At 49.9% G+C, this 21,277-nt stretch overlaps 1 protein-coding gene across 2 annotated transcripts in view; it reads right to left on the bottom strand.

Moving 5' to 3' along the window:
• CAPZA2 (capping actin protein of muscle Z-line subunit alpha 2) overlaps positions 1 to 438 on the bottom strand; it is a 45,249-nt gene extending 44,811 nt beyond the window's left edge. The window contains exon 1 of one of the 2 annotated variants that reach the window (XM_073328155.1): positions 282 to 438. In XM_073328155.1, the coding sequence (XP_073184256.1) occupies positions 282 to 320 (39 nt within the window). In that variant the 5' untranslated portion in view covers positions 321 to 438. The remainder of the gene's footprint in view (positions 1 to 281) is intronic. The other variant, XM_073328154.1, reaches the window with a different exon arrangement.
• Positions 439 to 21,277: the final 20,839 nt, after the last annotated feature.

Raw genomic sequence — 21,277 nt, 5'->3', positions numbered from 1 at the left:
CTGGCAGCGCCTGAGGCCGAGCTCTCTGGGCCGGGCGGGCGGCCTCATCCATAGGACACCGGATCCTGCCCCCCAGCCCGGCGCCTGGGGCCTATTTTCAGCCCTCGGACCGTACAAGGCGCGGCGGGAGAGGCCCTTGGCCGGCCCCGGCGCTCTCTGACTGACAGCGCCGGGAAGGGAGGAAGCTAAAAATACAAACGCCGCCACCTGAGGCGGCGAGAGCCCAGCCCGGTCCCGAGCCCCGCCGGGCGCTGCGCTGCCCTGGCCCTGGCCCGCGTTACCTTCTCCTCATCCGAGAGCTGCTCCTCCAGGTTCGCCATCTTCCCGTCTGACCACGAACAGCTCCCTCCGGCAGGAAAGGCGGGGCCCCTCTCGTGTGTGTCCCCGGCGCCCTCCGCGCGCGGCGCCGAGGGGGCGGGGCCACGGCCTGCGGCCAACGGCCGAGGCGCCTGGGCGCATGCGCGGGCAGCGGAGGGCGTCCTGGCGGTGGCAGCCGGAGAGGGTGTCTCCGCCCCGTGTCAGCGCAGCTGCGGCTGTGGCGGGCGGGGTTCTCCCGTCTGGCGATAGCCGCGCGCAATGGCTGCGCGTCTCGTGCGGGGGCCTTACAGAGCGGTATGGCCTGTCAGTACATAGGGGGGGCGGGGCCTTCCGCACGAGCCCTCCGGGGTAGGTTTCACACACCGCTCGGCTCCCCGGTCTGTGAGCGGGGTCAGGGTGAGCACTGCGCCCACACCCTGACCACCGTACATAAGCAGGGCCACACTGGGTCCGACCTACGGTCCGTCTAGCGCAGGGGTGGCCAAGCTGAGCCTGAGAAGGAGCAAGAATTTACCAATGTACGTTGCCAAAGAGCCAGGGGTGAGCTGGAGCCGGTTCGCTAGAACCGGCTGTTAAATTTAGAAGCCCTTTTAGAAGCAGTTGTTCCCCGAGGGACAACTGGTTTTAAAAGGACTTCTAAATTTAACCGGCCAAAAGTGGCGCCTTAGGCGCCGACTCCATGGGTGCTCCAGCCCTAGCGCACCCAAGGGGAAAATTTGGTGGGTGCAGAGTACCCACCGGTACTCCCCACCCCACCCCTGGCCCCAGCTCACCTCTGCTCCGCCTCCACCTCCTCTCCTGAACGCGCTGCCCCGCTCTGCTTCTCCCCCCGCCCCCCGGTCTTTGCGCGAATCAGCTGTTTGGCGTGGGAAGTTGGGGCAAGCTGAGAAGCAAGCTTCCCACTCAGGCCCAGGGAGGGCGGAGGTGAGCTCGGGCAGGGGCAGGGGTGTGAGGAGGGCCACCCGCGCTGCAGCAGATAACCGGGGGGGGGGGGGGACGTGCAGGGGAACCGCTCCCTGCCCCAGCTCACCTCCACCACCCTCTGCCTGAGCAGGAAGCCACCGCCTGCTTCTCAGCCCTCCCAGGCTTCCTGCCAAAGACCTGATTCGCAGGAAGCCGGGGGAGGGGGCGGAGAAGCAGAGCGGGGCGGTGCGTTCAGGGGAGGAGGCGGAGGTGAGCTGGGGCTGGGAGCTGCCGGTGTGGGTTCTGCACCCACCAAATTTTCCCCATGGGTGCGCTAGGGCTGGAGCCTTCAGCCCCGGAGCACCCAGGGAGTCGGCGCCTAAGGCGCCACATTTTATGTGATCAGTGGGGGAGCGGCTGCTCCCCCGCATCTATGCTCCCCCGCCCCTAGGAGCCAGAGGGACCTGCCGGATGCTTCCTGGAGCTGCCCCAGGTAAGCACCGCTGGGACTCCCCACCTCACCCTCCGACAGGTGCCTTTAGCTCTTAGGGTTAGGAAACTGGCACCCACTACCGTGGCCCACGAGACCCTCCTGCCCAGTTCTGGGGGCAGTCAGAGGACAGGGGAGGAGAGTGGATGGGGCAGGGGTCGTGGAGGGGGGGGGTCAAGGAAAGTGGGGGGGTTGCATGGGGCAGGAGTCCTGGGGGGCAGGGGTGGGCAACGACCCCCTCGTGGGGTGAGGAGGGAACCCGTTGTTAAGATTTTGGCAGTTCATCACTGCAAAGAGCCACAGTAATACATCAGCAGCTCCCTTCCCCCATCAGCTTCCCCCCTCCTCCTCCCCTCCCGATCAGCTGTTTCATGGCATGCAGGCGGCCATGGGGGGCAAGAGCAAGGGCGTGGTAGGGTCAGGGAGGGGGCAGGAAGGGGTGGAGTGGGGGCAGGGCCTGTGGCAGAGCCAGGGGTTGATAAGTCAGCACCCCATGGTGCATTGGAAAGTTGGCACCTGTAGCTCCAACCCCAGAGTTGGTGCCTATACAAGGAGCTGCATGTTAACTTCTGAAGAGCCTGATGTGGCTCCGGAGCACAGGTTGGCCACCCCTGGTCTAGCCAATATCCCATCTTCCTACAGCGGCTGCCAGATGCTTTAGAGGAAGGAAAAGAACAGGACATTTAGCAAATGATCCATCCCCCAGTGTCCAGTCCCAGTATCTGGCAGCTGTATGTTTAAAGACACACTCAGCATGGTGTGTCCCAGATAAGCTTGGCTAATAGCCTCCAGGAATTTATCTAATTCTTTTTTGAACCTTATTATACTTTTGGCCTTCACAATATCCACAGCAATGAGTTTGGCAGGTTGACTGTGCACTGCATGAAGAATGACTTCCTTGTGTTTGTTTTAAACCTGCTGCCTATTAATTTCAGTGAGTGACCCTTACTTCACATGTTACGTGAATGGGGTAAACAACACTTCATTATTCATTTTCTCCACTCTATTCATGATTGGGTAGACTGCCATCACCTCTCTCCCTTTGGTTGTCTCTTTTCTAAGATGAACCGGCCCAGTCTTTTTTAATCTCTCCTCATATGGAAGCTGTTCCATACCCCTCATCCCTTTTGTTGCCTTTGTCTGTACCTTTTCCAAGTCTAATAGATCCTTTTTGAGATGGAGCAAGCAAAAATGCATATTCAAAGTGTGAGCATATTGTGGATTTATATAGTGGCATTATTATATTTTCTGCTTTATTATCTATTCCTTTCCTAATGGTTCCTAACACTGTTAGCTTTTTTTGTCTCCCATTGTACATCGAGCAGATATTTTCACAGAACTAATCACGACTCCAAGATCTTGTTCTTGAAGGGTAACATCTAATTTAGGATACCAATTATCAGAGAGCAGCCAGGGCAGGGAAGGAGTTATTGTGAACTCACCCTCACTATCACCCACTCTGGCAGGTTTTTCATCTCTCCAGCTGAGTGCACAAGCACCAGGATTTCCTAGAAGGGGAAACTACTCAGAATGTGGTACAGAGGGCTGATAGTGAAGACAAACACCCACAGAAACCATGGAGAGGGTAAGAGGAGAGTGGCTGCTCCTGCTACTAAACAGTCACTAACATGTCTCTCCTGGACTGTCATTCCACAAATGACAGTAGTCATGTATATACCTCTCTGCTGCTGTTATCAGCAGTAACATGATACACATGGTAACACGGACTGACCTCCGGGTTTGGCAACAGCATCAAAGCCGCACAGGAGATGCCACTAGCTCTGAGTTGCACATGGTTCATTGTTGACATAGACTGGGCTGCATTTTCATGAAGCAGGTCAGTAGCAAATACTTCAGTCTATAGCACCCACATTACCATCAGCCTACAGTATGGGCAGCACGGGGCTGGGTGTGTCAGGAGAACTAGAGCTCCAGCATGATGCTGAGCACAACAGACCCCCACCCTCCTCAACATTTTCAGAATACACAATATTAATTCCCCTGTGATAGAGCCTGTGCAATTCTGTCCTTTCTTTTTGGTTTCAACAGTAACATGAGCCATTTAAATATCTCATTGGAAGTTTGTACGGGCAGACACACAGCTGAAAATGCCCAAGTTTTCAGACACCCACTCAGCAACATCCCCATGGCACAGTGACAACTACTGCTGCTTCTGGAAGGGATACACAGCTACTGAGGATGCAGCGTCTGGGCTGCAAGAAGGTGCTTTCAAGGAGACAGTAACAGATAAGAGGAAGAAGGCTATGAACAATAAGTGAACCAAATGTTTACATTGCCAATCCCAAGAATTCAAAAATCATGCATCAGGCCCCCAAGTCTTTTGGGTACTTTTTGTTTGCCTTCTGTTTTTTTAATCTTTTAGGTTGCACTTGTGTTGTGTTTTCAAGCTTTTCTCCACATTCACTAGAAACTTAGCTTCTATTCTAAAAAAAGTGAGATTCTTATGCAGTCACATGAATCTAGGAGCTGGGGCTTTAAGGAAAAAACCCACCAAACATTGCAAGACCTGCAATGAAGTTGTGAGTGTTGGCACCACTGTGTTCAGAGCACAAAAACAAAGTGTTTTTTTACAATCAGGAAGACTGCTATGCTGTTTATAAAAGTGAATCCTAAATTTGATATTATGCAGGGGAAGCATCCACAAACATTTTATTTGCAGTAAAAACACGTGATATCCCTTCCGACATTCAAAACAAGCAGCCAAATATTTAATCACACCACATCTAACACTTTTCTTCCCTGTGTCTGCTGGGCTGTACAGTGCCTATTGCAACTGCTTATCTCCTTTTCAAAAATGTCATGACAGTCCAGAGGCTCCAAAACCTCTTTTTAGCCACCTGTCCTGGGTCTAGCTGCACCTCTGGCCCCTTTATGGTCTCTTTGAGTACACTCCTTCAGCTGTTGGGCCTTATGCAGTTACCTGTCCTGGGTGGACTTTTGCAATTCTCCCATTCTTAGACCATGAGCAGAACTACAGTACCCTGCGTAATCAACCATTCTTACCTCACAGATATGACGTGAGTTCAGGCTGCAGTGGTTCTTACCTTCAAGAGTGTTACCAGGGGTATATAGTGACCAAACAGCCCCCTTAAAACAAAAGTATTGTTTATTTTTGCAGTAGGCATTAAGTATTACAGAAAAAAAGAACTTTAAAAGAAACAGTCTACATACTTGTCTAATTTACCTAAAGTCTTACTACACCCTGATGGTAAACCAGACAGGCTTTCTGTATTCAGATACCCCTAGCGAAGTCCTGGGTCTCACTGACTCTGGTTCCCCCCAGACAACTACTTTCTTTCGAGAGATGGTCTCATTAAATCCCACTAGAATTCTTTGGTTATTTGTGTTCATTGGGCTTTCTTTTCCTGGTCAAAACCAGTTTTGTAGGTTGGCTGGAGACAGAGGCAGCCTCATCCCGACAGCAACATGGAGCCTCCAGCTCCTGAGACAAGGAGGGGAAAGTTCTCCAGTGACTCTAGCTTACTCTCTTCTCCCCTTCTTGCTTCCTTCCTGTGCCCATCTGGGCTAATGAGTTAATTAGCCTTTTACCTCCTTCCAAGCAGCGCTTTCCAGGCTATCAATTGGGAGCCATTCCCATAGTCAGGTATGCTCTGGGACAACTAATTGGAGATGCAGTGACGAGATCGCTGGCCCAGCTCCTGTTGCCCAGGGTGTCACAGCCCCAACCAGGCCGAGATCACTCTTGCTGGCTGCCTGCTGGCCTTCCTCCTGGGAGGGAGCATGTGACACCAACACCACCAGGTTCTCTTCTGGCTGGGAGCCTGTTGCTGCCACTGTCAGAGGACTTGCTGCGGCTACTGCTGCTGGAGGAGGCTGTCATAGAGGTGCTGGTGCCGCGACAGAGACTGCTGCTGTTACCAGGACTGAGTTTTGTTCCATCATTGTCTTTGCCGGCACTGCTGTCATCTGGGAGCAGGATGGGGGCATGGAGCTCTCCCCCCAGGCCATCTTCACCTCCGCAACCATAGATGTTGAGTTATATGGGCCCGTAGTGCCCATGCTCCACCAATATTTAGGAACGTGGGCCCAGCTCCACCAATGTTTGGGCTTACTGCACTTTGGGGGGCCCTGCGCTTCAGGGGAACGCAGGGTCCCGGGCAGCCTGGGGAATTAGTGGGGGGCCTGGCGCTGCCAGCAGCAAGCAGCCCAGCTCCAGCCCACCCCACTGCACTCCGCCCCACTGGCATCTCTTGGGGGAGGGGGTGAAAGCGGGAAAGAGGCAGGGTGGGGGCTTGAGGGAAGAGGTGGAGTGGAAGCAGCGAGGGGGTGGAGCACGGAGAGGCTGGGGCGCTCGCTGCTGCCGGCGCCAGGTCCCCTTCTAACCCACCAGGCCACCCTGGACCCCGTGTCTCCCTGAGACATGGGGCCCCTCAAAGTGCAGGGCCTGGGGAGGTTGCCCCAGTCCCTCCTATGGACAGGACAGCTCTGCTTGGACCCATTCTGGGCACCACCAAAAATTATACAAAGCTGGCACCCATGTCCGCAACTCCTGTAGACCATCTGGAACTGCCTCTTCTTACCAGACCAGCCAACTTGCCTTCACCCTGCTTGCCACATGGGACTGACAGCAACTGGGACTTTTTGGTCACAAGCATGCATGGATGCACATGCCCCCCTTGCAATTACCATTCCCCCAGCTGCACTGAGCTGGCAGGCCCACCCTTTGTTTGCCCACCAGGCCCCCTGCAGCTGTTTGCTCCCCTCTTTGCTGCCTGCCCTATCTGCCCCACTACTGCTCAGCTTGTTTCTCCTCCCTACCCTGCCTTAGTCCCCTTATACAGTTTACTTTGTTCACCAGCCCACCCTATCCCTTGGGAGTTTGGTTACCTTTCCTGTCCCGCCTGGTCCATTCTCAGCCCATTCCATTCCCCATTATCCTTGGTTGCTTGACCCCTACCCCACTCCATCTTGACCATGAGCAGACCCCCTTGACCCCTACCCCACCTCCACCTGTCTTACCTGCTTTCTGAAGGAACCTATCAACAAACACCTCCCACACCAGGTGGCTCCCCCTGCCTGGCTTTAATCAGTGGATGCAGGCCACATACTCAGCAAAGTCAAGACCAGGACCTGTGTGGAAGCCTCTAGGGTCAGGATGCCTCTCTGGTTGAGGGCCCCACAGGTGCAAGTAAAGGAAAAGCTAACAGTGGTGTTGGCTACACACCATTTCCCTCCCATTGTGGTTCTTTCTTGTAGAATACCTGCAGGTTAAGAAAAAGAAACACACCCAACCCTCCCTCCCTTTGCTGGTGAGCTTCCCAGCTGCCTGCATGTCATCAACTGTATATCTTAACAGCCACTGGGAGCCTGTGTGCTTTTTAAAGCCTGGACCTCACACACAGCTGGAATGGTAACTCAACCCCTGTTGCTCAGCTGCCTCTAATCATTGGCTTATCCAATCAGAAACTGCACAGCTCCCACTTCAAAGAGTCCTGCTCAAGCCCTTCAAAGAGCCTTGCTAGAAAGCAGGTGCTTACTCACCTAACTGAAGGTCAACCCAGCTCAGCCAGCCAGCAACCACGCTGAGATTTCAAAACACAGCAATCATACCAACCAGCCCAGAGTCCTACCAAACATGATGGCAAGTTCCCAGCACAGAAAGCGTTCCTCTTTTGCCCTTCCTAAAGTTAATAGCAATAAAATGGTAGTGCCCCAGTGATACTCACCAACTGTCTCACTCCCTTAGTTTCCTAGCTGTCTTTGTGTCACCAGCCACATGTCTCAAGTTTCGAGTTTAACAGTTGATAACATATCAGATGTGCAAAAGCATCTCAGTCCAAAACTCTTTGATGAAATATTCCTGATTTCCTCCGGGAAGAAACACAATACTCTCATATCTCATTTACTAGGCAAAGAGAGATTAGCAGAGATTTATGGTGTATTTTGTTTCAAAGCTAATCCATTTATTTAAATTGCAGCTGCACCAGTTGTCTTTTCTTTTTGAAGCGTGAGGAACTGCAGTGTAATAAAAATAAGTTCTGAGATCATTACAAGGTAGTTTGATTAAGATATGTTGCTTGTATTGAGAAATGATAAGGCTTGAAATTCCAGCACCAGTGTTATCTGGACTAAGGGGAAGACCGTTGGAAACTTTCTGACTAGTATGAGGATTGCTCACTGTGCCTTACTGAAAACTTGCCACTATGGGTTTTGGCCTTTCTGATGATGACAAGTATTTTTAAGTGAATGAGATGATAGCAATGTGCCCTAACTGTAAAATAGAAACTAGAAGGCCTATTAGAGTTCCCATTGTATACCCAGTTATTCAGAGGTGGCATCCTAGCCTTTTGGAGTTCTCCCTTTCCCCAGTACAGCTACCAATGGAGAGAAACTCAGGTGGGAATGGAACAGAATAGGGGAAGAATCCAGCGGAAAGTTGGAGAGGAATCCAAGTGGCATGTGTATGAAACAGAGCATTCAGTGACAAGAAGAAAGATTCAAGAAGGGATCAGGAGGAGAAGTAAACAAAGGCTGGGGAACCAGGATCAAGGAGAAAAGGGAAAACAGACCAAGAGAGGCAGAAGGACCACTGGAAAGGAGAAAGAACAATGCTGAATTTGCCTGTTAGTCCTACGCCCCCTAGGGACTCTTTTACTTTACAGGTATTCACTAGAGGAAGGGCAAATGCCCTAGTGCTCCTTTGCACCAACCTAGCTGTATTTCTGTGCCGTCTCTACAGTAGCCCCCACACAGGCATAGCGGTATTACAGGAGCACAGGAAGAGCAGGAGTAGGCAAAGGCCATCAGAGGGAATGGGCAGATTGGGAGTGGGAGGAGGCATGGCCAAGGTGGTCCTGAACCCTTGCAGTGGCTCATCAGGCCCATTAAAGTAGGGGCACGACTTAAGGAAGCTACAAGCATTCCCAGTAGCCTGAGTCAAGGGGTGATTCAGTTTCTAACAGTCCCTGAATATGGGATGCACCAGCTACCTTTCTCCATCTCTGCTACACCAGGATGAATCTGGCCCTATGGGTAAACCTGGAGGAAGAGGAAAAGGATCAAGGAGCTGTAAGAGAGTAAAGAGAAACAAGCAGAGCAAGGCAGGAGCAGGGCTTGCCAGGCTTTTCCCAGACCCTAATCTATTAGAACAATATAACCACCCTAGTTTTCAGAGGTTGCATAAACAAAACATGCCAACTGCTTCCTTTCCCTTTCACCACACCTGATTTTTTTTTACAAAAAATGGTTCAGTTTCTAAAAGAGAAACTGTAGTTTTCCAGCTGGTGTTTTAGAAAGGACACAGCCTGGCAATCTTACTTTTATTCAACAGGAAATTAAAAATGTCCTGGTTTGTATAACCCGGTAGGGTTCCACAACAGGAGTCCAACATTCCTCTCTCCCTGCCCTCCTTCGAGTTCACTTTCATCTGAAGATAAAATCCCAACAAATAGAAACCACAGTTTGAGCTAACTTCCCTACATGGGCAGATGAATGAACTAAAGGTTCTGCGTGAAGGTCTCCTGTTCTCTATAGAGCTCCTCTAGTTACTGGGAGAGGGCTTGGCAAACAGAGCTACATAATTCAGGGCCCCCTGCTACATAATTCAGCTTCAGCATACCCTATGGAACATGAGCTTGGATCTAACTGAGAGACTATTGTGTACCACATATTACAAGAAATCAAAGAACACAAAGGTCAAGATTTTCTAAAATAGAAGCCTAAAGCCATTTTTCTACATACACGTTTAGGCCTCTGCTTGATTTGCAGGAGTGCTGAACACCCAAAATTCCCAGTGTACTCAGTGGGAGGAGCTAGGGCTAAGCACCGCTGAAAATCAAGCGCAGATATGGATGCAGAAGACTAACTTGTAAGTTGTATTTCACAGCATCTAGTCACCAGAGAACATTTAAAGTAGCAATTGGGTATAAAGAAGTTTTCATCATTTCAGTTGAGTGCAGCCTGTGAATTAATTGCCCTTTGATGCCATTGCAATTGATGCAATATCAACTCAGACACCCCAACTAAGGAAGAGATCATTCAAGCCATCACATCCTTAAAAAATGGGAAAGCTCCCGGCAAGGATAACTTGAATGCAGACTTGTTCAAGGTAAATCCTGAGTTAGCATCTATCCTGACCCCTCTATTTACATCAGTCTGGGAAAGGGAAAAAGTGCCAGATGAGTGGACCAATGGGGTTATAGTGAAGATACCAAAGAAAGGAACTCTCTGTGATTGTTATAACTGGTGTGGCATCACACTTTTATCTGTGCCAAGTAAAGTATTGTGTAAGATCATAGTCCAGCATATATCAGAGGCAGTTGATAGAGTTCTCAGAAAAGATCAAACTGGTTTTTGGAAAGGGCGCGGATGCACAAACCAGATCTTCACTCTACGAAACATAATAGAACAATGCTTAGAATGGCAATGGCAGCTTTACATAAACTTCATAGACTTTGAGAAGGCTTTTGATAGCATTCACAGAACCAGCCTATGGCGCATTCTGTGGCCATATGGAATCCCTCTCCGTATAATCAACATCATGAGGGGTCCTATATTGATCAGTAAAGATGACAGGATGCTCTCTCTACCAGTTTTATACTATGAGAACATTGGCCAAAATGTTCACAACTGGTTTTCAGTTGTACGCTGTTCAATTAGTGAGCTCCATGAAGTGTTTTGCTGGAGAACTGGGGGGACAGCCTTGCATCTGTCTCTTGTTTTTCCTTTTCATTTTAATACAGGATTGTCTTTATTCTTAATATCAGAAATGTCATTGCTCAGTCCAACCAAAATCGGTGTAGGGAACATCCTGGAACTTCACCCCCATTTTACATTTTATTACTATCAGGAAACCAGTAATCTCCTTCCTTAGAAGTTTTTAAGGTCAGGCTTGACAAAGCCCTGGCTGGGATGATTTAATTGGGGATTGGTCCTGCTTTGAACAGGGGGTTGGACTAGATGACCTCCTGAGGTCCCTTCCGACCCTGATATTCTATGATTCTATGATCAAAAGCTTTTATTTCAACTTTACATGCAGTGTTGATGTCAGTGAACTCAGTTTTGAAGTCAAAACAGGAGTACGTCAGGGGTGTGTCATGTCTGCAATCTTCTTCAATGTTGCCATCAACTGGGTAATGCAACATACAACAGAAGACATGCCAAGAGGCATTAAATGGACAACCTTTTCATCCCTTGAAGACCTGGACTTTGCAGATGATCTCGCTCTCCTATCACATACCCAACACCATATGCAAGAAAAAACAACTCGACTCAATGCATTCAGCCAGCAAATTGGACTGAAAATCAACTGCAATAAGACACATATCATGACCTTTAAGATTGCCTTACCATTACCAGCATGGATAGAAGATTATGTTCTCACCAATGTAGAAACATTCACGTACTTGTGCAGCACCATCAGCCAGGATGGCGGAACAAATCAGGACATCTAGAACAAAATCAGTAAAGCCATGACCACCTTCAGGGGCTTAAATACAGTCTGGAAATCATCAAAATACAACACCAAAACCAAACTCAAGATTTATCAGAGCTGCGTACTTTCAACGTTACTTTACAGTGCAGAATACTGGGGAATGAGAAAATATGACATGTTCAAACTGTCTTCATTCCAGAACACCTGCCTCAGAAAAATCCTCCATATCTTTTCGCCCAGAACAATCTCAAACCAAGATCTATTGACACAATGCAGCCAAGAGAATATGAGCACCCTCATTGCCAGGAGGCATTGGAGATGGATTGGCCATGTGCTTCAGATGGAAACTGATTCCATCACCAGGGTAGCAATAAGGTGGACACCTGAAGGCAAGCAAAAAGAAGGCCACCCAAAAACAACATGGCAAAGAGCTGTGGAAGCCAAGCTGAAAAACCTGGGGCACAGCTGGGGAACTATTGAAAGACTTGCCAGAAACAGACAGAAGTGGAGGAGCTTCGTTGCTGCCCTAAATGCCAGAGGTGTAATAGGAACACAATCATGATGATGATGATGCAATTGCAGTAGAACCAGTCCTCTTTCACAAACTTACCTCTGGGCTGGGTGGGACGGTGGTTCTGAAGCATAAAGAAGTTTTAAAGCCTAGGCTCTCTGTTTAGGAGCAACTTCTTGTGATGAAAGTACTATACCTGTCTCTGATTCCTCCCTCCACCCCCAGTTTTTTTGGCTTTACAACCACATTTTGCTATTTTTGAAAACATGTTTTCCTCTCCCCTGTGGTATGGAGCTTTCCTAAGTCCTGGATCCTGCAGCTGCTTCTCTGCCGGTGAACCCATGAGCCAATGTGATGCTCTGTGGTGCAGAGATTGACCCCTATGACTCCTCATGGCACAAGAATCTGCCCAGTGGATGCAGCTGGAGGTCCTAATCTCTATGCAGGGGAAGCAGTGAAGTTGACTAGTGCATTAAATGCCCAGTATAAACAAACTGAAAAAATAAAGAAAACTCCCTTTTTTCTGTTCTCTTTTAGTTATTATAAGCTTAGGGGTTACTGTAACTATATTAGCAATAAAGTTTTCAGAGAGCATGGGTGAAATTTTGGTGCCACTGATGTCAATGGCAAAACTCTCATTGACTTCAATGGCACAAAGATTTCACCGACAGTATTGTGGTTCTTAAACTGAAGGTATCCTAGTGTCTTCAGCCATATGGAAAATGGAGATGATGATACTTTCTATTACTACCTGCTGTGGTAAATTGTAAAGTGCTTTGAGATCTTTCAGTCTGACTGGCAATATAGAAGTTCAAAATATTATTTTTTTAGTGCTTTTGTCCAGAATAAAGCGAAAGCCATATTAGAACTCAAGAAGGAAGGTTATAGGCAAATGGACCATGTGTCTAGGAGATTACACCAAGTTCTTCTTTGAGCGTTTGCACATGTCCATTCTGATTTAGGTGTGTGTGTGCCCCGAGCACAGCTGTCGGAAATTTTCCCCTACTGGTATCCATTTGTGCCCCCTCGTGTCACGCACTCATAGCACGGGTATAAGGGGGCCCAGCCAAGCCTGTGCTCCTCAGTTCCTTCTTACTGTCTGTGTGGCTGTTGGAACTTCACCTCTTTGCCTTGAGCAAAGTGTCTTAGTGGTTTCTAGTATTTTTATTGTAAATAGTTTATAGTTCATAGCATAGTAGTTTTAGTAGTTTAGTAGTGTTAGTATAGTAGCTTGGGACTCCTCTCCATACTCGGAGAGGTGGTCCATCTGTCCCCTGGTACTGGTGCATCCCTCGGGTGCCGGGGTTTAAGCAGCATTCTTCGTGTGGCAAGCCTATTAACTAGTGACCCTCACTTGAGTTTCCTCAGGTGTTTGGGAGAGGGTCATAGAAAAGAACACTGCCCCATTTGTTGGGAATTTAAACCCAAAGCAGCAGGACAGAGTGGTGAGACTGAAAGTCCTCCTTATGGAGGCAGCACTGTGACCTGCCTTGGAACCAAGGTTAGACTCGGCACTGAGTACTTCGGCGTCAGTACACAATGCGCCGCCGGCCGCTAAGAGCTCTCAGCACTGTTCCTCCTCTCTGGTGCCGAAGAAGAGACATCGAGGCCACCGGGAGAAGACCCGTTCTCCAGCACAGAAGAGAGATAAGTAGGCAGAACAGGATAGAATGAGACCTGAGCTGGGCTGCTCTCCCTCCCTGGCATCGCGGCAAACGCTGGTATTGGTGGCTGCACCAGCACCACGGACCCCAGATGTCCAGCCAGCTTCGTAGCGCTGGGCAGACCAGTTCATGGTACCATCAATCCCAGAGGCCTACACGGTGGTGAAGGCCTTATTAACTTTACTTGTATTAAGCCCGGCCAGGAGGCAGGACACAGCACTGCCAGTGCCACCCAGCGGCACTGAAGCATCGACCAGCTTCAGACTGGTCTCAGGGCCAGCCTCCAGGATCAAGCCACTTTCATTGCCTCGCTGGAGATATCCGCACAGCACTGATCACTGGCATCAGGAGAATCGGTGCTGCCGTGGTCACCACAGTCCTCCTCCTCCTCTTCCAGTTCGGACTTGGGGTCCGATATTGCAAGACACTGGCACTAGCAGGAGGGTCCGTGTCAATCCCTGCACCCAGCTATATCTTCGGGGGTGCTGGGAACAGTGATGCCACACAATACATGGCTCATTGGTCTGTGGGGCCTGGCACCACTACAATGGTCCTTTTGGAACCCGTGGGGGTTTCCCCAGGGCCAAGGCACCAGCTCGAGGCGGTCTTACTTGGTGCGCTCAGTGACCACAGCAGCATCAGAGGCGCACTGGGAGACTCTGGTACTGATCTCCAGACAATACATCATCCATGTACTACATCAATAGACAGGGAGGGGCTCATTCTTCCCCCTTGTGTTGAGAAGCAGTACATCTATGGGACTTCTGCATCGAACACTTGATTGAGGTCTCATATCTGCCAGGGGTACAGAATCAGTTTGTGTACTGGCTCAGCAGGTCCTTCTTGACTCATCACAAGTGGTCCCTATGCCCAGATGTCGCGATGAGTATCTTCCACAGATGGGGCTTTCCCCACTTAGAGCTGCTCTCCACATGGTCCAACTGGATTTGCCAGCAGTTCTGCTCCCTGAGAGGTCACAGCCTTGGCTCCATGACAGATGCCTTCTTGAAGAAGTGGTCTCATAACCAGTTCTACACGTTTCTGCCCATTCAGCTAATCCACAAGATGCTGACAAAGATCAAGCAGGATCAGGCTCAGTTCATACTGATAGCTCCGGCATGGCCCAGACAACACTGGTACACCTTGCTCGTCCGTTTGTCCTGCAAGGCCTCGATCAAGCTTCCCCTGTGCTTGGACTTGATCTCACAAGACTATGGTTGGTTACTCCACTCGAACCTTAGCTCCTTGCATTTGACGGCCTGGCATCTGCGTGACTGAGCCCTGAGGCATGGACTTGTTCAGAACAGGTTCAGAAGATTCTTTTGGGCAGTAGGAAACGTTCCACAAGGTCAGTTTACTATGCAAAATGGAAGCGGTTCTCCCTCTGGTCTTCAGCTCATGGGGTCCTACCAATGCAAGCATTGATCCAGCTTACCTTGGACTACCTTTTATCATTGAAAGAGCAGGGCCTGGCCTTCTCCTCTCTAAAGGTCCACCTGGTGGCCATTTCAGCATTCCACCCAAAGGTTGACAATAGGTTGGTGTTTACACATGAAATGGTGATCCGTTTCCTCAAAGGCCTATGTAATGGGACGCCTGCCCCACACTGGCCTGAAAGGGGTTAAAGCAACCCTATAGATGCTGCGTAGCAGGCAGCCAATTGGAAAGGACCCTACGAAGTCTGTGCAGGAGACAGCCTATTGGAAAGGGGCTGCGAGGAGCAGCCAATCAGGGCTAGGCAGGCCCATATAAGAAGAATCATAGGGCAGAGCAGGTCAGTCACTTCCTGGAGCTCCAGGAGGGAGGAGGACTGGCTACCCTGCAGCTGGAAGGCAGCTAGCACCTTGGACAGAGTAGTGCTAGGCAGGATCAGGGGAGCGAGTGCGAGCTCCCGACTGAAGGTGGACATGCTGGGGCCCTGAGACAAGGGTGGAGAAGGTGCTGGGGCTGCGGGGAAGTGGCCCAGGGAAATAGACTGTTGGGTTGGAGGGGACGCAGCACATGGTTGCCGTCTGCAGGGTCCCTGAGCCGGGTCCCAGAATAGTCGGCAGGTCTGGGTCCCCTCCCTGCTCCCACTTGCCACTGAGGAAGTGGCTGGACAGTGGACTACAGTTCCCCCGGAATGGAGGAGAACATAGTGTGACACAGCCAGAGGGCTGTGTCCTGAAGAGGACGCTGTGTTTGGAAGCAGACGTGAGGGCGGGGAGACATCACCAGATGAGGTGAACTAAGCTAATTCCCAGGACAGCCAGCAGGAGGCACCACAGCGGTGAGTCTACCCCGTCACAGCCTAAAAAAGACTTTTCCGCAGATAAGAGAACCTCTCCCTCCATGGGACTTATATCTTGTCCTCTCAAAACTAACGGGGCTACCCTTCGAGCCGATGGCGACATGCTCTCTGCTGCATCTTTCATGTAAGACAGCCTTCCTTGTGGCGATTACTTCAGCCAGGAGGGGTTTCAGAGATTCAGGCCCTCACAGCAGAGCCCCCCTGTATGGTTTTCTTTGTGGACAAGGTGCAGCTTTGGTTGCAGCCGAAGTTTCTTCTGATGGTTGTGTCCCAATTCCATTACAACTAATTCCATTTCTGCCAGTCTTTTACCCCCAAGCCTTATGCAAATAGGGAAGAACATTGCCTATATTCCCTGGAAGTCAGACATGCTCTAGCCTTTTACACTGAAAGGACCAAACCATTTAGTAAATCACCACAGCTCTTTGTGGTGGTTGCCGAGAGAATGAAAGGATCTCATCTCGCATCACATCCTGCATAAGAACATGCTATGACCTCGCGGGCCTTCCCCCTCCATCAAACTTAACTGCCCACTCCACAAGGTCCCAAGCCTCTTCAGTGGCCTTCCAAGCGTAGGTCCTGATCCAGGACATATGCAAAGCAGTGACCTAGTCCTCAGCGCACACATTCTCAACGCACTATGCTATCACACAGCAGGCTAGAGACGATGCCCACTTTGGCAGAGCGGTTCTACAGTCGGCTTGTCCTTAATCTTTGAGCCCACCTCTGAGTCTACTGCTTGCTAGTCACCTAAATTGGAATGGACATGTGCAAGCACTCAAAGAAGAAAAATTGGTTACTAACCTTTCTGTAACTGTTGTTCTTAGATATGTGTGGCACATGTCCATTCCAAGACCTGCCCACCGGCTCCTCTCTCGGACAGGTCAGTAAGAAGAAACTGAGGAGCGCAGGCTTGGTGGGGCCCCTTATACAGGTGCTATGAGCGTGTGACACCAGGGGGTGCCAGAGCCAAGCCGAGGAATACCACTAGGGGGAAAAATTCTGACAGCTGTGCTCGGGGAGCACACACATCTAAAGCGGAATGGACATGTGCAACACATCTCGAAGAACAACAGTTACAGAAAGATTAGTAACTGTTTTTTTATAAGATGACATATTGTCTCAATCTAACACTTTTATTTTCACTCATTAGTTGACTTCAAAAAGACTCCTTTCCTTATCTCTAGGTGTGTCCCCCTTGCTGTGAGCTGAGCTATGTGAGCTGCAATTGCATGGAGCCCTTTGCAGGCTCAGGGCCCAAGTCATAAGCAAACCCATCTGCCAGGTGGTGTCAATGGCAACAAGGGCCAGGTTCAACATCTAGGAATTTCTCTTAATCTGTCTAGTAATCTGGGAAAACTAAACACCGCCCCTGGGCAGCTCTAAGAGGTAATATTTCCCCACTCACAAGTACTGAGTCTGTGTATAATAACATAAAACTTTTATTAAAAGAGAAAGGGAACCCAGCATTAATTTGGGAAAACACCACAACCTTGTAATCGTAAGCAGGTAACCATAAGCAAACAGACACCCAACGGTGCACTGCACAGTGTCCTTTGCCTCAGTTTCCCAGCCTGAGATGTGAAAGCCCAACAAATCAATGTCCCTTTAACACGCCACCCCCTTCCCCTGTGCTGCACCCCACTCACAGTTGGTTGTCTTTGGTCTTCAGAGATCAGAGGTACATTCACATGGTTCACCTCCCAACCCTGAAAAAAGGGGTAGGGCAAATGCCACCGCCGCTGCTGCTACCTCAACAGCTGGTTCGCCGCTGCTGTCTCTGCTGCTGCTGGCCGCTGCCTCTGCTGCTGTGGTCTGCCACCCTCGCCGCTGGCCGCCGACTGCCACATACCGCCACTTCTGCTGCCGCTATGGCTGCCGCTATCACCGTTGCTGCTTGCTGCTCACAGTCACAACTGCACTGCGGCATTCTGAGGTTCTGCCACTTACCCAGCTCTTCGTAATTTCATGGGGTAGTGTGGAACCTCCCAGCTAGTGCAGTCTCTGCATTGTCCCCACATCAGGTCTCCGCCCGGGTCTACACTACAGGCTGAGGCCGCTTATGTCAACCTCACTCTGTAAGTGTCCAAACTAAAATTTTGCTCCCACTGACGTAGCTTACCCACTAACCTGACTTAATAACTCCACCTCCGTGAGAGGCGTAGCGTCAACGTCAACGTATTAAGGTCAACACAGTGTCAATGTAAGCACTGCATTGCTTACATCAACTGTTGCTGGTTTTCAGAAGCTATCCCACAATGCCTCACACTGACAGTTCAATCGGTGCAAGCGCTTGGTGAGAATGCACGCTGCTGACATAAGGAACAAAGTATGGACACCCACAAGTGACGTAATTACTACAGCACCTCTTTGTTGAGTCCCATCAGCTCTGTCATTAAACACTAGCAACAGAAGGGTCAAATAACGTCCTCTCTTTAAGTAACATCCACAGCACCAGTTAGGAGCATCAGTCCCCACTTTCATTTTCTTTTACTAGGATTTGGCATCCTTACTCCCTGCGTAGCAACTGAGGTTCAAAGTAGGGTGACCTCAGTTAGGGCATGTTAGATACACTTCTTCTACCATTCAGTAAGGATAACAACATTTCATTACCCCTGCACTCAATACAAAAATGAATTGTAACCCAAAAACCAGCCAAAATTGATCACTTTGGCAAAGCTGCTCTGTCTGTTGAACACCTAGGCAGAGGAGGTGTGTCTATGCAAATACAGTCTCCTCCTGAAGTCTTTTCCCTCCAGTTTGTCAGGGGAGACGTCATTCAGACCCTGCTTATATATAAAAGGCCAGCTGCAATGCCTCCTGCTTCTCTCACCTTCCTCAAGTGGGCCCTGCGAGATGGTTCTCCCTTTCCACCCCTATCTCCTAGTCCTTTGGAACTCATCATTGGGCCCCTGCCCTGCAAGCCTCCCCAGCCACCCCTGACATGCCACTTGAGCCAGCTGCATGACATCCAACTGGTCTGCTTTTGAACTGCGCCCAGAAAGCATTGGTACATGCTCATGCTTCATACCATCCACTTCCTCACCCTTGTGTCCTGCTCTGACACCAAGTGATGGGACCTCCTGCCACCAGAGCTGGGTAAGGAACCCTGGTGAGCCAGCCTGTATTCCACTCTGGTTCCATGCCCTGGTGGGGATATGAGTTGGCAGTTCTTCCACGGAGCTGTGAGCATGTGTGTGTACCTGGTGCAGTTCATGAAGTCCCCTGACTCATGCCCCTTCTGAGGCGAGAGGGATACCCTGGTACACATCTATGTGGGGTGCATCAGGCGGCAGCCCCTCTTCCCACTCTTCCCTGCATCTCCTGATCTATGCATGCCCCATCCATGGCCCCATATAGTTGCAGGACCTCTTGTCAGCCTCCTCCTGGTGCTGGCCAAGATGGGCATCCACCATACCAGGAGGAAGATGAATGAGAGGCTGCTCTGTTACTGTGGGGCCTATTTCCATTCCCTTGTTTGATCATGTCTCCCCTGGGCCATGTCCACTGACTCCTTAGATACCTTTGAGGAGTGGTGGGCACTGTCTGGGGTTCTCTGCTCGTTGTCCTCTTCTGATTCCCTGATTTTCAACCTTTGACCTCACTCCCATTCCTGTTTTTTCATTTGTTGACTCATGTATTCACTTGTGGCCTGGGCTAAGTGGTTCCTCCCCCTGAGCTAACTGGGTAGGTCTTTAGTTTTGGGCAGGCCTAGACCCGTCCCAGACCCGCAAATAAAAAAGAAAAGGCCAGCTGCAAGAATTGTCCACTCCACGGATGTACCTCAATGGTGCTTCACTTTGATTTGTTTTATAGATTTCATATTGACAGCTCTTTACTGTTTTACTTTAGCAGCTCTAAAAGTATTTCCAGTGATGATTATTTATATCGGGACAGAGTTTTCATTAAGGTTATAATTCATCCTATTGCAAATGGAACAATTAAAAAGAAAAGAAAAGTGATGTTCTTTTTGTTCTGGTAAACTGTGGTGTTGGGATTGTAATCTAAATTTCTCCCTAGCTTCTAAAAGGAATGTAGGGCAATTGACAAAGGTCTCATGCAAACCAAGGGGAAATAAATCTCATTACAGTTCTGCCAAGAACATAGACTTTTGTTAAAGAGGACAGTTCAGAGCAAAAACAACACTAAATTAAAGGTCAAATTGTGTTGGTTTTGCTTCTTTCTCCCTGCTACAAGAATGCACACAGGAACAAGCCTTAAAGCTAGTTCTAGCAGGAATCACTGCAATTTTCCTCTTTGTAACCCTATAATAGCATCTTGTTTGGGCTGACTGAGATAAGAATCCAGGTGCCAAGATTTTCTATTTTGGTGGTACGAGTAGTCGCACCAGAGACTTTCAACAACTCATTGGACTATCGGTCAATATTTTTTTAACTTAAATGTCTTACACATCTTGAAAAGGAATGATGTTGTAGTCCACAATTACTATAAATTAGTTCCTCAATTCTTTATAACCTTTTGATTTGTTTTTTCCTTCTTCTGTGTACCTGTGCTCATCTGAATGCCTGCAGATGATGATGTAGTGACATTCCGAGCTTCAGCACTGAATAAAACTTGTTAAGAGTGATCATTAATCCAGAGTGTATCTCTCTCTCCAACAGAAGTTGGTCCAATAAAAGCTACAGAGCCATAAATAAACATTTTAGCACCCGAGGTGAGCAAGCATATTTTGTGCCCCCTGCAGATGACGCATGGGGGTCATGTAGGGTCATGTGCCCCCCCCCCCAGATTTCTGCTTTCTATTTAGCACAGAGGTTTTCAAACTCTGGGGTGAACCTCCCTAGGCTTATGCACCCCACAGTTTGAAAACCACCGCCTACTCCTGAGGGCATTCTGTGCCAAAAAATTAAAAATTCTGTGCACAATATTTTAAAATTCTGCAATTGTTATTTGTCACAATTATGTGGAGGCTCCAGCATGGCATTGGGAGAGCACAACCCACTGGCTGCACAGAGATGGGAGATGACTGTGCAGCTCCAGCTTGGGACACGGACTCAGCAGTGAGGCGGCACCCAACCCTGACACAGTGCAAGGACTGGGCCTGCCCCAGAAACACCCCAGTGCCTTGTCCCTCCATGCCAGGTGCACCAGGTGTGGGCAGGCAGGATCCAAGTGTGGAGGGGATTAGTGTGGAGGGAACCAGGGGTGGGTTGCGAGGGTTCTGTGTGGGGCAATCTGGGTGTGGGTGGCTCAGAGGGGGGTCTGGATGCACAAGGGCTTGTTGGAGGGTTCTGGGTGCAACAGTAATGGGACTCTACAGGGGGGTCCAGGTGAAGGTGCTTGGGGCTCAGTGTGGGGGGGATAGAGCTTGGCAGGGGGTGTCTGGGTGTGGGGGGCTCAGTGCGGGGTCCAAATGTTGGGGGAGTGGGGCTCAGTGGAGGTGGGGATCCAGGTGTGGGTGACTCATTGGGGTAGTCCAGGTACAGGGGGAGTGGGGCTCATTGGGGGGGGTTCTGAGAGTGTGGGGGGGGGTGAGGCTCAGTGGGAGGGTCTTGGTAGGAGGGAGTCTGGATGCACGGGGGTTGGGTGGATGGGGGAGCAGCTCCCTGTACAGGGATCCCTCCCTCTGCAGCTGAGGAGCGATGGGTGCAGGAAGCAGGGGTGGGTAAGTTTTCAGAGCTTCCTGCAGCCCGGGGAGAAATCTGGGCATGGGTCTAACCTGGCC

The sequence above is a fragment of the Lepidochelys kempii genome, chromosome 1 (assembly GCF_965140265.1).
Source record: "Lepidochelys kempii isolate rLepKem1 chromosome 1, rLepKem1.hap2, whole genome shotgun sequence".
In the NCBI taxonomy this organism is placed as follows: Eukaryota; Metazoa; Chordata; order Testudines; family Cheloniidae; genus Lepidochelys; species Lepidochelys kempii.
The sequence above is the reverse complement of the archived record's forward strand: the minus strand, read 5'-3'. Positions and strand labels throughout refer to the sequence as shown.